Source organism: Clupea harengus, chromosome 11 (assembly GCF_900700415.2).
Source record: "Clupea harengus chromosome 11, Ch_v2.0.2, whole genome shotgun sequence".
NCBI lineage: Eukaryota > Metazoa > Chordata > Actinopteri > Clupeiformes > Clupeidae > Clupea > Clupea harengus.
The window spans coordinates 1,099,080-1,114,209 of record NC_045162.1 but is presented as its reverse complement, the minus strand read 5'-3'; the positions used below and the strand labels follow the sequence as shown (position 1 = coordinate 1,114,209).

The 15,130-nt window shown below is 46.9% G+C and overlaps 2 protein-coding genes across 2 annotated transcripts in view; both read left to right on the top strand.

The window, feature by feature from the left end:
* Positions 1 to 5,619, top strand: part of LOC122133279 (AAC-rich mRNA clone AAC11 protein-like) — a 12,016-nt gene extending 6,397 nt beyond the window's left edge. The window contains exons 2-3 of the mRNA XM_042709113.1: positions 4,230 to 5,328; positions 5,582 to 5,619. Coding sequence (XP_042565047.1) covers positions 4,383 to 5,328; positions 5,582 to 5,619 — 984 coding nt within the window. The 5' untranslated portion in view covers positions 4,230 to 4,382. The remainder of the gene's footprint in view (positions 1 to 4,229; positions 5,329 to 5,581) is intronic.
* Positions 5,620 to 6,883: 1,264 nt separating this feature from the next.
* Positions 6,884 to 14,301, top strand: LOC116222294 (protein capicua homolog). Its single transcript, XM_031575680.2, has 2 exons — positions 6,884 to 8,510; positions 13,367 to 14,301. Exons 1-2 carry the CDS (start codon positions 7,277 to 7,279, stop codon positions 13,567 to 13,569), a joined length of 1,437 nt encoding a protein of 478 aa, XP_031431540.2. The 5' UTR covers positions 6,884 to 7,276; the 3' UTR covers positions 13,570 to 14,301.
* Positions 14,302 to 15,130: the final 829 nt, after the last annotated feature.

Genomic DNA, 15,130 nt, shown 5'->3' with positions numbered 1-15,130 from the left:
AGTTTATAGCCTACATCTTACTTACAATGGACATGCATCTAACATGAACCGATCCAAAGAATAGTGCATAGTCAGTCATAAAACCATATTTGAGCCAGACATTGTAAACAAGAGATTTACAACAACAACAACAACACAAAAAAAAATGTTTAACTGATAACTTATCCAAGTTTAACTTGATGAAAATGAAATTAAATGAATGAATGAATGAAAATGTTTAAGATGTAGAAACAATGTTTAAGAAACAGCTGATGGGCATCTGTTTGATTTATTAAAAACAGGTCAATTCATGATGGAGGCCATTCTTACACGAATGACGCCCAGACCTCTTTCTGTCCCAATAAGTCCCTGAATTTGCAGATATCTCGACTGCATTGTGAACAGCAGTCTTACTACACTTTAACTTCTCTCTAATCGCTCATTCAGAATATACTTCCTGGTGAATACCACAATTAATTTTCCCCATTTTCTTTTATTTATTTATTTATGTATTTATGTATTTATTTTACTGCAAAACAGTGTACAAAATATACAGACAAGTACTCAGAACATCAGCCATGAAGCAACCACAAATAAAGCAATATTAAATTAAATTCAGCAATATTAAATAAAATAAAGCAATATTAAATCAAATTAAGCAATATTAAATAAAATAAAGCAATATTAAATAAAATAAAGCATTTTTGAAATATCATAACAAATGAAATAAGTCACATGGGACAGATACATGGAAACAAAAATCCAACACAACAAGTAAAATGATGATAGTTCTATTACGTTTGGTTGTGTCTATAATGTCCAGTGTTTCAATGTATATAATGTCCAGTGTCTATAATGTCCAGTGTTTCAATGGATTTTGCATGTTCATATGAGATTCTGGCATATTTGGGGGTCACCATTTTATTATTCTCGTGATCAAAATCACTTTTACAGTCAATTTTGACATTCATTTTAGTTTTACACAATATATATATTTCTCAATCTGAGTCCAAAAGGTAAGTGAACATAAGCACCTGTAGAACTGATGTTTTTACCCATTTTCGAGAGTTTTTATTAAAGGCAAAATGCGTCATAATGACGGCTTAATTAAATTATGTCACTTGAAAAGTGTTTACAATAGGACAGTGGAGGATAATAACATCCAATGCAATACATCACACACACACACACACACACACACACACACACACACACACACACACACACACACTCATTTCTGATACAATAGAACAGTGTAGGATAATAACATCCAATGCAATACATCGCACACACACACACACACACACACAGACACACACACACACACACACACACACACACACACTCATTTCTGATACAATAGCTGCGTTCAGAAGACAAAAGTAAATGTTCTCAAGAGTGAGAGATTATATTTTATTATTTAAAAAAAATATTTATATATTTTAAAAATGGGAGTTTGGGAGACATTTCTTCTACTCTTTGTCCTCCTAATTTGTAGGATGAGATCAGTGTGTGTGTGTGTGTGTGTGTGTGTGTGTGAGTGTGTGTGTTTTGTAGGATGAGATCAGTGTGTGTTTGAGTATTTTTTCAGGATGAGATCAGTGAGTGTGTGTGTGTGTGTGTGTGTGTGTGTGTGTGTGAGTGTGTGTGTGTGTTTTGTAGGATGAGATCAGTGTGCGTGTGTGTGTGCGTGTGTGTGTGTGTGAGAGTGTGTGTGTTTTGTAGTATGAGATCAGTTTCAGTTTCTGGTGTTTGACCTTTTGCTTTCTGGTCGGTCAGATGTATCATTTTATTATAAGTAATATATTTACTCAAAATAGGTATTTTCTGTTGTTACATTGGTCTCTTCCTGCTGTGTTTTTGTTTGTGTGTTTTTCTTAAAACTCAATTGGTAATAAATGTCATTAAGTTGGTGAAATCTCTGGTAGGGCAGGGCGATATATCGAGAGATAAGGCAGGGCCATGTATCGTTCTCTGTCAGGGCAGGGTGATGTATCATTCACTTGTAGGGTAGGCCGATTAATCATTCTTAGGTAGGGCAGGGCCATATATCGTTCTTTGGTAGGGCAGGACGATATTGTTCTCTGGTAGGGCAGGGCCATATATCGATAGATAAGGTACAGTGATATATTTTTCAAACGAGATGTTATATTATACGAGATGTGGTTATACGAGATGTGGTTATACAGATGTAGTTTGATGTTGCGTTGCGTAACCCGTTTCTTCTGTAAAGCTGCCAGTGTTGGCTCCTCTCGTCTCGTGTCTCACTCTCTGCCAACCCCTCCCCTACTCACACTCTGCGTCTGCAGAACTCCTCGAGATATCATAGCGATGGCCGGAATGTTCCCCCACACAAAGAGTTGTAAATTATATTACTGACTTATATTTAAACACCTAAAACTACTTCAGACAATAAAGTGAGCAGACACTAAATATATGTATCTGTGTGTAACTATTTTGAGAAATGTTCATGTTTTTACGTGTTACCTCTGCCAGTCACCAATATGGCAACAGTGGAGGTTTGGTGTTTACATGTTTAGCTAGCCCGCTAACAGTGTGATGAGTTCAGCCGTGTCTGTGTACCCATTCGTTCACAATTCGTATTTTTTGATACAGGTTTCCTTTATGAATTTACCCGCCACAAAACAGCTCAAAATGTAGCGTCTCTCTCACGATGTCATCTATCACTGAAGGGACCGACATTTGATAGTTAGTTTAATAAATATATTCCATAGGCAATAATTCAATATATCTGACCTAGTGGTCATTTTAGTGTTATTTGGATTTTGTGAGATTATTCTAAATTTCTCATGTGTATTCTGTTCCCGGCCTACATGAGGTGTGAGAAAGCCGTCACAGCTTCCCCCCCCCCCTGACTAGAGACAGATACTAATTAGCATTTAGGTATCCACCAAATCCCTTGCTTTCCCAGAGTTTAAAAGACTGATTTCCAAGAGACAGTTAGTGAAGGAGATTTGGGTGAACACACTCAGTGAAATCTAACTCTCTGTTCCTCCTCTGGTGTGCACCATTGAAAGAATAAACCTGGATCCTTGGTTTTTCATCACAATCTGACTGAGTCTCCGATACATTTGGGATATCGAAATAATTCCTTTCATCACCAAACCAAGGGAGGTGGCCCCAGTGGTCTAGTCCAGCAGGGACTCAATGCACTCAATCGCTATTGGCAACGGAACTTGTATGGGATGGCATGGATACTAACTCGTTTTTGTCACGGGTTGGGGCATTTTTGGCCTCTAGAAGCTTCCAGGGACTCCTTTAGCTCGCTGTTTTGGGCTTGCCATATGATCTGTGTTTATTTTTGTTGTCCATGTGCTTCAGACCCAGGGGGGTATTCCACGTACGTGGTTTAGTGACAAACCTGGATAAGTTAACTCAGAGTAAGTGGTAAACCTCCTGATAGAAGAGCCCTCTGACGTTGTTTTGCTAGGAGAATGAACCAATGGGGGTTCTTTTATTAGGAGGTTTACCACTTACTCTGAGTTAACTTATCCAGGTTTGTCACTAAACCACGTACGTGGAATACCCCTGTGGAATTGTTTTTTTTATTTAAATTAATTATTAAATATAATTATTTATTCACTCTTGGATTTCTCCTTCGTTTTTTTATATACTCTTGCATTTTTGATTAGTTCTTGATTTTGAAAATAAAAGACCAAGTTTTGACACTATTTCTGCATTCTTTCTCCATGGCTCAGTGGGCTTAAACCCTGGGTTCCATCCCCGATGTTTAATGTTATAATAGAGCAAGTTACCTCCAGACCTTTCTAAATAAACGTACTTCTCAAAAAGACGAGGTAATTACCCTATCTGCTAAGATATCTTTATGATTGTGAAATACATCTGGTTTTGTCCAATGCACTTGCAGTGGTGTTTAGTGCTAGCATGGTTTAGTGCTAACATGATATCTATATATGCAGAGCGACCTGGTGCTTTTGTCTACTGCAAATTCTGTTGGCTGGAAGTGAATTTGTCTACGTGTTTGATGATGATCACTGCGTTGGTTCTGTGTCGTTCATTTTGGAGGCTGCAGTTTGAGGTGCTGTTGAATTGTATTGCATTGTGGGCCTACTTGCACGTGTTTCTATTTTTTTGACAACCCCATTCCAATCAGTATTGGAATACACGCACTGTAATCAAGTATAAAGACAGGTAATAATGAACCGTGTTTCTCTCTGCTTCTCCCCTCTCCTTCTTTCCGTCTCTCTCTCTCTCTCTCCCTCTCTCAGGTGCTGTGTGGAGGGCCTAGATGAGGTGTTGTGAGTGAAACAGAGAGAGAGCAGGAAGACCGCGGATGGAAAGTGGAAGGAGGGGAGAGAAACGAGACTGAGCACACACACACTAGGGACGAAGGATCGAAGAGGAAGAGGAGCAGACGGGGGATGAGGGCCCAGAGACGCTCGGGGGGGTCGGGGGGGCGCCCCCCCACATCCACACGTGGCCGGGGGGGCAGGAGGCGTGGTCACACAGACCACACCCCTCAGCCCGATAGCAAAGCCAAACTCAGGGAGATGGACACGCCTCCACAGGCCAGGTCCCCTGTCCCCGCCCATAGGAAGCAGGAAGCTCAGATCAGGCTAGGAGGCGACCCAGCAGAGCCAATCGGGAGCAGGGTGGTGGAGGCAAATGGGGAGGGGCATAAAAAGGTGATTAAGAGAAAACGAGAAAAGAGAAAAATCGCAGAGGAGAGAAGAACTCCGGCCGCCGCTGTGCAATGCAGCAGCAACAAGAACAACATCTCCATCATCACCACCAGCAGCAACAGCTCAGACTCCAAGAACAATATAAACAACAACAGCTCCAAATGCAACTCTGGAACAAACAGCTCCAACTCCTCAGCAGCCATCCACTCCAGCATATCATCCAATCACAGTGGAGCTAACATCATATCATCCAATCACAGTGGAGCTAATAGCTCCTCAGCCAGTCACAGTGGAGCTAACATCATATCATCCAATCACAGTGGATCTGTCACCACCTCAACTCATCATACTGTACCCAAAAGTACATCCACTAATAATATCAGCGCTAGTATCACATCAGCCAATCACAGCTCTAGCAGCAGCCATTCCAGTCGAAAGACGGCCACCTTCAAAGCCAGAGTGCCTAAGAAGAAGTCCATGTACGAGCACTGTGCAGCTAGCGCTGTAGCTAGCGCTGTAGCTAGCGCTGTAGCTAGCGCTGTAGCTAGCGCCGCGGCTCAAGGCCAGCGCCCTACCTCTGCCCCAAACCCCAACCTTAACGCCATCATTAAACCTGTCGCTACCTGTAACGCCAAGGCTATCCCCAACGCCAACCTTAACGCCATCATTAAACCTGTCGCTACCTGTAACGCCACGGCTAGCCCTACCTCTATCCCCAACCCCAACCTTAATGCCGACATTTACCCAACTAGCGCAAAAGCTAGCCCTAGCTCCAAACCCAACCTTAGCACAAACATTGATGCTTATCTACCCTATAATGCTAACGGTAGTCCTACCTCTAACCCACACCCTAACCTTTCCACAGCACAACACATTAATGTTAAACTAACCTTTAATGCCAAGGCTACTCCTACCTCTAACCCTACCCCTACCTCTAGCACTGGCCCCGGTGCTGGAGCTAACAGCAGCTATATAGCTAACAGCACCTCTATAGCTAACAGCAGTGCTAATGCTATCTGTACCCCACACACCAGTGCTGGAGCTAACAGCACCTCTATAGCTAGCAGCAGTGCTAATGCTATCTGTACCCCACACACCAGTGCTGGAGCTAACAGCACCTCTATAGCTAGCAGCAGTGCTAATGCTATCTGTACCCCACACACCAGTGCTGGAGCTAACAGCACCTCTATAGCTAACAGCAGTGCTAATGCTATCTGTACCCCACACACCAGTGCTGGAGCTAACAGCACCTCTATAGCTAGCAGCAGTGCTAATGCTATCTGTACCCCACACACCAGTGCTGGAGCTAACAGCACCTCTATAGCTAGCAGCAGTGCTAATGCTATCTGTACCCCACACACCAGTGCTGTCAGCACAGCGTCAGAAGGAGGGTTTGCAGCTGAGCAGGACGGCTGTGACAGTACCAGAGCTGGACCTGCAGGGGGCGCCAATGGCCCAGGCTGCAGAGAGAGCAGGACTCTAACTCACACTAACACACACACACACTCCAACCGGGAAATACAAGCACACACACACACATACTCGGACCAGACACCTCAAACACATACAGACACAGACACACACTCTGACCCAGAGACACAAACACACACACACACACACTCCATCAGCCCCCCCGGTGCAAACACACACTCTCTGCCGTCACTCCCCCTGCTCCAGGCACTCAGTTCCGGCCTGAGGGCCCAGAGGGTGTTGGTGTCCTGCCGGACGTGGGAGGGGGAGGGGAGGGGGAGGGGGGGTGTTTGTCCGCGGTGTGGTGCTAAGTGTGTGTGTGGAGCAGCGGAGCGTCCAGGTCCAGCTGAGTGACGGCGGGGGGCCCCCACAGGTGTACTCCCTGACCTCGCCACCAGGGGGCGGCGGCCCAGAGGTCATACTGGACACCCCCCCGCCCGAGAGCACAGCGGTACCCTTGGGGACACGCGTGTGTGTGCCAGGTGCCACAGAGGGGATGTTCCGGGGGGGTGTGGTGACGCTGCGAGACCTCCGGCCGGCGGTGGCTCGCCCCTACAGGGTGACCCTGGCACAGGGGGCGGAGACGGACACGGAAGGGGGGCGGGCCGTGTGGGTCTCCCGACAGAACCTGCGCCTCCAGAAGCCCCTGTGGGAGCAGAAGGAGGAGAGAGAGAGGAAGGAGGAGAGAGAGGAGGAGAGAGAGGGGAGGAGAGAGAGAGGAAGAGGAGAGAGAGGGAGGAGGAGAGAGAGGGGAGGGAGAAGAGAGAGAGGAAGGAGGAGAGAGAGGGGAGGGAGGAGAGAGAGAGGAAGGAGGAGAGAGAGGGGAGGGACCTACAGACCCAAGAGGAAGACATGGAGGTGTTGCGGTTGAATTTGGGGCCGTTAGAGGAAGGGGTGGGGGCGTTGGGGGTGTGTGTGGGGGTGGCGCCCCAGAACAGACACTTCCTCTCCACACCCCCGGGTACCCCAGCCCCCTCCCAGGAACGCCCCTGGGCCCCCCCCACACACACCCACAGCCCCCCCCCTCTCTGGCGACGGCCCTGCCCTCCTCCTCCTCCTGCCCCTCGCCCAGCTCCCGGGGGACACCCCTCACCCCGTCCGGCACGCCCACGCCCTCGGTGGACTCGTCCCCGCGCTCCCGCACCCCCCTGTCGGCGGCCGCCATGGCCGCACAGCAGCGCTACCGTAAGGGGGATGTGGTGTGCACCCCCGCCGGCGTGCGGAAGAAGTTCAACGGGAAGCAGTGGCGGCGGCTGTGCTCACAGGACCGCTGCATGAAGGAGTCGCAGCGCCGGGGGTACTGCTCACGCCACCTGTCCCTGCGCAGCCGAGAGATGGAGGCGGGCGCGGGCGCGGGCACGGGCACGGGGGGCACCGCCACGCCCTCAGACACCAGGGGCAGCAGGGCCAGCAGCGAACTGGAGTGGGAGGAGACGTCGTCGCGTGACAGCAGCGAGGGGGGGCGGAGCTTGCGTCTGCTGCTGCCGCAGGATTGGTCGTCGCGGTTCGACCTGGAGGAGTGCGAGGCGGCCAGCATGCTGGTGTCCCTGGGCAGCCCCCGCTCCTCGGCCACGCCCTCCTTCTCGCCCGTGTCCAATCAGTCGCCGTTCTCCCCCGCCCCCTCGCCCTCCCCCTCCCCCCTCTTTGGGTTCCGCCCCGCCCACTTCAGCCCCATCACACCGGCTCCTCTGCCCCCCGCCGCACGTCGCCCCCGGCAACCCAGCGCCCCCCCCAGAGCTGCTGCGGAGTGCGAGCGCCCCCCCTCCTCCTCCTCTCAGCCCCACCTCCTGACCTTCAGCGTTCCCATCAGCCCCACCGGGATGCCCTCTGATGCCCCCCCCGTGCCCCCGCCCCTCAACCAAGACTCCAGAGACACAGAGCCCCGCCCCCGTAGCCAGACCACACCCTCCTGTCCCGTCCCCTCGGTCTCTGGCTCAAGGCAGGGTCCTCCAGCATCCCATCAGGCCTTGTGGGACTCTCCAGTGATCGTCCGGAATCCTGAGACGCCATTGGCCAACTTCACAGAGCCTCCTCTGGTCCGCCCAGGCCCTGTGCCAAACTCCTCCCACATAGACAGCAACCACACCTCCTCTCAGCCGGGATTGGGCCAGCTGCAGGTGCCTGTGCCAATCAATGCTGCCGATGTGACCAAGGGGGCCGTCCTTATCCAAAGTCCCGGCCCAACCCTTGTGCTGGTTTCTTCTCCGTCCCTGCCTGGCTCCGCCCCCTCCGACTTGACAGACCAATCAGGCACAACGCTGACCTGCATCTCCATGGCGACCGCCAATCACGGCGTGCTGCAGCAGCCGGTGCCATGCCACCCCTCGCCCACCGCCCTGCTGCCCCTCCTCTTGCCCGCGCCCCGCAAGGACATCATCATGGGCCGGCCCGGCACAGGTAAGCCCTGCCCACCTTTCCAGCGCCACAAACGTGGTTACAAACTGCAAACATGGTGGTTAAAAACTACAAACATGGTGGTTAAAAACTACAAACATAGTGGTTAAAAACTACAAACATAGGTGGTTAAAAACTACAAACATAGTGTTTAAAAACTACAAACATGGTGGTTAAAAACTACAAACATGGTGGTTAAAAACTATAAAACTAACAGAAGGAGCAGTATGCATCAGCAGTTCACTGAAATATAATGCCTGATATTTTGTCAAATAAATAACATGATTTAGATAAACTAGAGTTTTATATATTATGTGGTCTCATATGTATGGTTTACACTGTCCATGTGTGAGTGTGTGTGTGTGCCTGCGAGTGAAGCTGACAATTTGCCTTTAAAAGTGTGTTTTGTTAGCCTGGATACCAGACCGAACTTAGCCCCGCCCACAAATGTTTTGGTTGGGAAGTTCGGTCTGGCATTACTCCATTGAGGAGAAATTATCGGCGGACAGACATTGCCGTACCAATCAAATTGTCAAGGCGGGCTTTATACGATAATGGACAGATGATCAACAGTAACGTAACCAACCACGTCACCAACACACGAGTTTAATTCGTTTTCAACAAACATGGCTGCCGCTGGAGAGCTGAAATGTATAGATTCGAGTCCATTTAGACATTGACAGTGCATTCATTTTGAAAGAGGAACAAAGAAACGCAATCAAGGCATTTGTCAATCGAAAAGATGTTTTTGCCTTCCTTCCTACGGGATCCGGTAAAAGTGTAATGTATCAGCTGGCCCTGGTCACATACTACATTGTTCTGATTGGTTGTAGGTAACCAATTGAGCGAAGAGGCATTTTTTCTCCTGGTTCGGTTGAAACACGCCCCATAATCACAGCCCAATGGAGCGATATCAGACTCATATTCTGACTAGAATTATGAGTATGACATCGTCAGGCTAGTGTTTTGTGTTTATTATTGAGTTTTGTGTGGTTGAGTGTGTATGTGTGGTTGAATAAGTGTGTGTGCGAGGGAGGAATGTTTCACCTGAGGCACTGATTCATCTTTGCCTGAATGTGTGTGTGTGTGTGTGGGGAGGTGTTTGGCATTATAGATAAATTGCTATCTATGACAGTTGTCTAAGGTTTATGGGTGTGTCTGTGAGTTCCTAGTGTGTTCACGTGGACTAGCACCTTATGTGAGTGTGTGTGTGTGTGTGTGTGTGTGTGTGTACATACACATTGAATAGTACGTCACCCAGGAATAGTGTGTGTGTGTGTGTGTATGTGTACGTACACATGGAATAGTACGTCACCCAGGAATAGTGTGTGTGTGTGTGTGTGTGCTTGTGTGTGTGTACATACACATTGAATAGTACGTCACCCAGGAATAGTGTGTGTGTGTGTGTGTGTATGTGTACGTACACATGGAATAGTACGTCACCCAGGAATAGTGTGTGTGTGTGTGTGTGTGTGTGCTTGTGTGTGTGTACATACACATGAAATAGTACATCACCCAGGAATAGTGTGTTTGTGTGTGTGTGGGCTAGGGCTGCTCGATTATGGAAAAAATCATAATCACGATTATTTTGGTCAATATTGAAATCACGATTATTCAAACGATTAATTTTGAGTTTGAAAAACATGATGCATTTATTTACTGAGAACTTTAAAATTACCCCTTAAAAAATTGTATTTGCTGTGTACACACTGTATGCGTTGGAATGTGTTGATCCGTCAAGGTTGATGGGTCCCCATTCAAAGTGAATGATAGGTAGCTCAGACACCTCGCAAATCCTCTCAGACATATTTTTGAGTTACAATAATGGGTTTTTTACATTGTACAGTGTCTATTTCTCGGTAACTTTATAAAAATATAAGCAAAAAAAACAAACAACTTTTAGGTACAAATATGACTATCTATGGAGTTTGGTCCGCCATCATTTTTTTTTTTTTTGCTTCGCGCTCTTGAGCCGTGACCATAAACGTGATCTGATTGGCTAGAGCCTGTGCGTATTTGCATGAACGTCTGTGCAATTGGCTGTCAACAGTCAATGCTGCTCACTGGCATGTCCCGCCTCCTGCCAGTGGCATATACTTCCTGATGCCACATGGCAGTTAAAGATTTAACTCCCTCTCGCCGCGTTGAATGCTTTTGGGGAAGGACTGAATTGGGCAAATAAATCGTTTCAACTCGATTATATGAGTTTGGAGATCGTTTGACCCAAAAATTGAAATCACGATCAAAATTCGATTAATTGCACAGCCCTAGTGTGGGCTAGCTACTGTCCCAGCTCATTAAACATAAGATATACTGAAAATGACAGCAGTAGGGTAGTAACTAAGATATGTATGTGTGTGTGTGTGTGTGTGTGTCAAAACAAAACAAACGTAGTTGCGATCCTCTGGCACCTGACAGACCCCTCAGAGATGAGGTGTGTGTGTGTGTGTGTGTGTGTGTGTGTGTGTGTGTGTCAGAGATGAGGTGAAGTTATGGCTTTCTCCAGCGGCCCTCGTCAGATGTGCCACACACGGACAGCCCAAACCGTTTATGTGTGTCTGTGTGTGTGTGTGTCTCTCTCTCTCTGTGTGTGTGTGTGTCTCTATGTGTGTGTGTGTGTGTGTGGGTGTGGGTGTGTGTGTGTGTGTGTGTGTATGTCTATGTTTTTTTGTGTGTGTGTGTGGCCCCTGACCCTAACCCTGACCCTGACACGCAGTCTCTAGAACCTACAGCATTGCCATCACCCAGCACAGGGGACGCCATCACTGCATTAAAGGGATAACCCCACCCCCACTGAGGGATTGTAGGTTACATATGTAAAGACACAGCAGGTGCCAATAATTCAACAAAGAAATAAACAATAATATGAAATGCAGGTCCATGCAACTGGGTGTGTATACACACACACACACACACACACACACACACACACACACACACACACACACACACGTCCATGTAATTGGTGGTGTATACACACACACACACACACACACACACACACACACACACACACACACACACACACACACACACACGTCCATGTAATTGGTGATGTATACACACACACACACACACACATGTACGTAACAGCCAAAGTGTCACTCATCTCTGCTCTCATTACTGTGTGGGTACAATTACAAACACACGAGATGAATAGAGCAGACACACACACACACACACACACACACACACACACACGTACACTCAATGAATAGAGCAGACACCACACACACACACGTACACATACACTCTAAGAATAGAGCAGTCAACACACACACACACACACCAGGGATGGAAACTATTTTTGTATTCCACCCATTCTAAAATCAACCAGCTACTCATGTTTTTCACCAGCCACCATTTTGTAATCGCACTTGTGTGTGTAACTATCTTTTTTATAACGATCTGTCTTGCTTGAAAAAAAAAAAAAAAACATTTATCAAAATACACATTTCCCATTAAAAATGATCAATTTAATATTTATCCATAAAAGAATATATATCTCTCCCTCACACCACAGACTTCAAATGCACAGAAACAGACCTTTAACTTTAACTGTCTTTTAACATCAAACTTGAACAAACTCTGCACTTGTATGACGCAGATCAGAACACACACACATACCAGACATCACCACACACACACGCACAAACACACATGCAGATCACCTTCTTGTGGCATTTGGAGGCTTCCTGGTCCTTGACAGCCACCCGTAAAAGCGTTGGTGCCCACAATAAAGCTGTGTGTCACACACACACACACACACACACACACACACAATAAAGCTGTGTGTCACACACACACACACACACACACACACACACACACACAATAAAGCTGTGTGTCTTGCTACTGGCCGAAGCGTGTGTGGACACTGACTGACTGACCAGCCTAAACTAGCCATGAGATTCCCCACTGTCCACTCTTCTCCACTCTCATTGGTCCATGGGATTCCCCACGCTCCACTCTCATTGGTCCATGGGATTCCCCACTGTCCACTCCTCCTCTCCACTCTCATTGGTCCAGATTCCCCACTGTCCACTCCTCCTCTCCACTCTCATTGGTCTAGATTCCCCACTGTCCACTCCTCTCCACTCTCATTGGTCCAGATTCCCCACTGTCCACTCTTCTCTACTCTCATTGGTCCAGATTCCCCACTGTCCACTCTTCTCCACTCTCATTGGTCCATGGGATTCCCCACTCCTCTCCACTCTCATTGGTCCATGGGATTCCCCACTGTCCACTCTTCTCCACTCTCATTGGTCCATGGGATTCCCCACTGTCCACTCCTCTCCACTCTCATTGGTCCATGGGATTCCCCACTGTCCACTCTTCTCCACTTCTCATTGGTTCAGATGCTGGAGGAGACGTAGCCAACCGTTACCTGACAGCTAGTAAGTGACAACTCTATTCAGGAAGCTGCCTGATGACTGAACTCTATTCAGGTAGGGGTGGGAATCTCTTGGCACCTCACGATTCGATTCCGATTCAGAGGTCAACGATTCGATTCTAAACCGATTATCGATTATCAATTCTAAACCGATAAAACGATTATCGATGCATCTCGATTTTTAAAACATTTGAGTTTGCTACTCAGAGTCTCAAATCACTTCCTACTTTGTGTTTGATAATTAAAGAAAATCAACAGATGAATTACCTTCTCTATTTTTTTATCAGAGAAAAAGCTCTTCCTTGTCACAATTATGACTTTCTATAAACAATGCAATAATCGATGCACCTTGCATTTCAAGACCAAATGAATGTGTTAAAAAAAAAAATGATGAACTTTTTTTTAATCGAGACAGAATAGTTCTAGAGAGAATCGAGAGAAATCGAAGTGTAACAACTCTATTCAGGAAGCTGCCTGATGACTGAGGAACAACTCTATTCAGGAAGCTGCCTGATGACTGAGGAACAACTCTATTCAGGAAGCTGCCTGATGACTGAGGAACAACTCTATTCAGGAAGCTGCCTGATGACTGAGGAACAACTCTATTCAGGAAGCTGCCTGATAACTGAGGAACAACTCTATTCAGGAAGCTGCCTGATGATTGGGTAACAACTCTATTCAGGAAGCTGCCTGATGACTGAGGAACAACTCTATTCAGGAAGCTGCCTGATGACTGAGGAACAACTCTATTCAGGAAGCTGCCTGATGATTGGGTAACAACTCTATTCAGGAAGCTGCCTGATGACTGAGGAACAACTCTATTCAGGAAGCTGCCTGATGATTTAATTGACTTCACGTCAGTTATGTTTGTCTAATGTCACCTTCTTTACCTGTCACCTCACATCAAACATCATCAAACATCTCACAACTACTCATGCAACGTCATCAAAGTGTTCTGTGTGTGTGTGTGCGATACAGGATACTCCTGTGCTGTTTGTTTGTCCAAAAATCAGTTCGGTTTCCAAACGTGTCACAGGTACATGACATCCCACTCTGTGTGTGTGTGTGTGTGTGTGTGTGTGTGTGTGTGTGTGTGTGTGTGTTCATCTGAGAGAGAGAGAGAGACAGGAATACCCACAAAGACAATGTTCACACACAAGGCAGGCTTAACATGTGCACACACACACACTCCCTTTCTCTCTCACACACACACACACACGCATATGAGTTTGGGATTAAAATAAAATACAGCCTGCGTTTGTGTGGTTTTGTATGGTGTTTGTATAGAATTGAATTTCATCAACCCCATCACTCACACACACACACACATGTGGCTACCTGCAGAGAAAACCAAGGGCATTTCAGCAAAAGAGACAGAGAGTTGGAGGGAGAGGGAGAGAGGACAAAAGAGAGAAAGAGAAAGAAAGAGTGTGTGTTGTGTGTGTGTGAATATTGGTGTGTGAGTGTGAATATTGGTGTGTTGGTGTGTGTCTGTGAATATTGGTGTGTGTGTGTGTGAATGTTGGTGTGTGTGTGTGAATATTGGTGTGTGTGTGAGTTTTGGTGTGTGTGTGTGTGTGAGAATGTTGGTGTGTGTGTGTGTGTGTGTGTGAATGTTGGTGTGTGTGTGTGTGTGTGTGAATGTTGGTGTGTGTGTGTGTGTGTGTGTGTGTGAATGTTGGTGTGTGTGTGTGTGTGTGTGAATGTTGGTGTGTGTGTGTGTGTGAATGCACACTATGCACTATTATTTCTCTCTCCATCTCTCTGTCTCTCTGAGTCATGGGCTCATGGCGCCCCCCGGTGGTTACAAATAGACACTGCAATGGAAACACAAACCAACGTCATCATAGCCTTCTAGTAGTTGCTTTTGGTGAGGTTAGCGAGTTGGTGATTCTATGTTTACCTTAAAGTGTGTGTGGGTGTGAGTGTATGTGTGGGTGTGTGTGTATTCGTGGGTGGGGGTGTGTGTATATGCGTGAGTGTGGGGGTGCGTGTCTATATGGGTGGGTGGGTGTGTGTGTGTGGTGTGTGTGTATGTGCGTTTGTGTAGTGTGTGAGTGTGTGTTTGTGTGTCAGGGAAAGGGCAAAGACCAGTGGTCGCTAGAGTGGCGTAAAGACCTGTGCCAGTGTCCCTGTTACCATGGAAACAGTGAGGGGTATCAGCTGCTGTTTTAATTGGTTTACAGAAATAGAGGGAGGGGCACAGGGAAGGAGAGAGAGAATAAGGGAA

What these genes read in the sequence shown, in the direction of transcription:
- LOC116222294 (XM_031575680.2), top strand. Translation starts at nt 7,277, where the DNA reads ATGGCCGCACAGCAGCGCTACCGTAAGGGGGATGTGGTGTGCACCCCC. An exon ending in CATGGGCCGGCCCGGCACAG is followed by an intron (nt 8,511 to 13,366) that starts GTAAGCCCTGCC and finishes AACTCTATTCAG; the next exon opens with GAAGCTGCCTGATGACTGAG.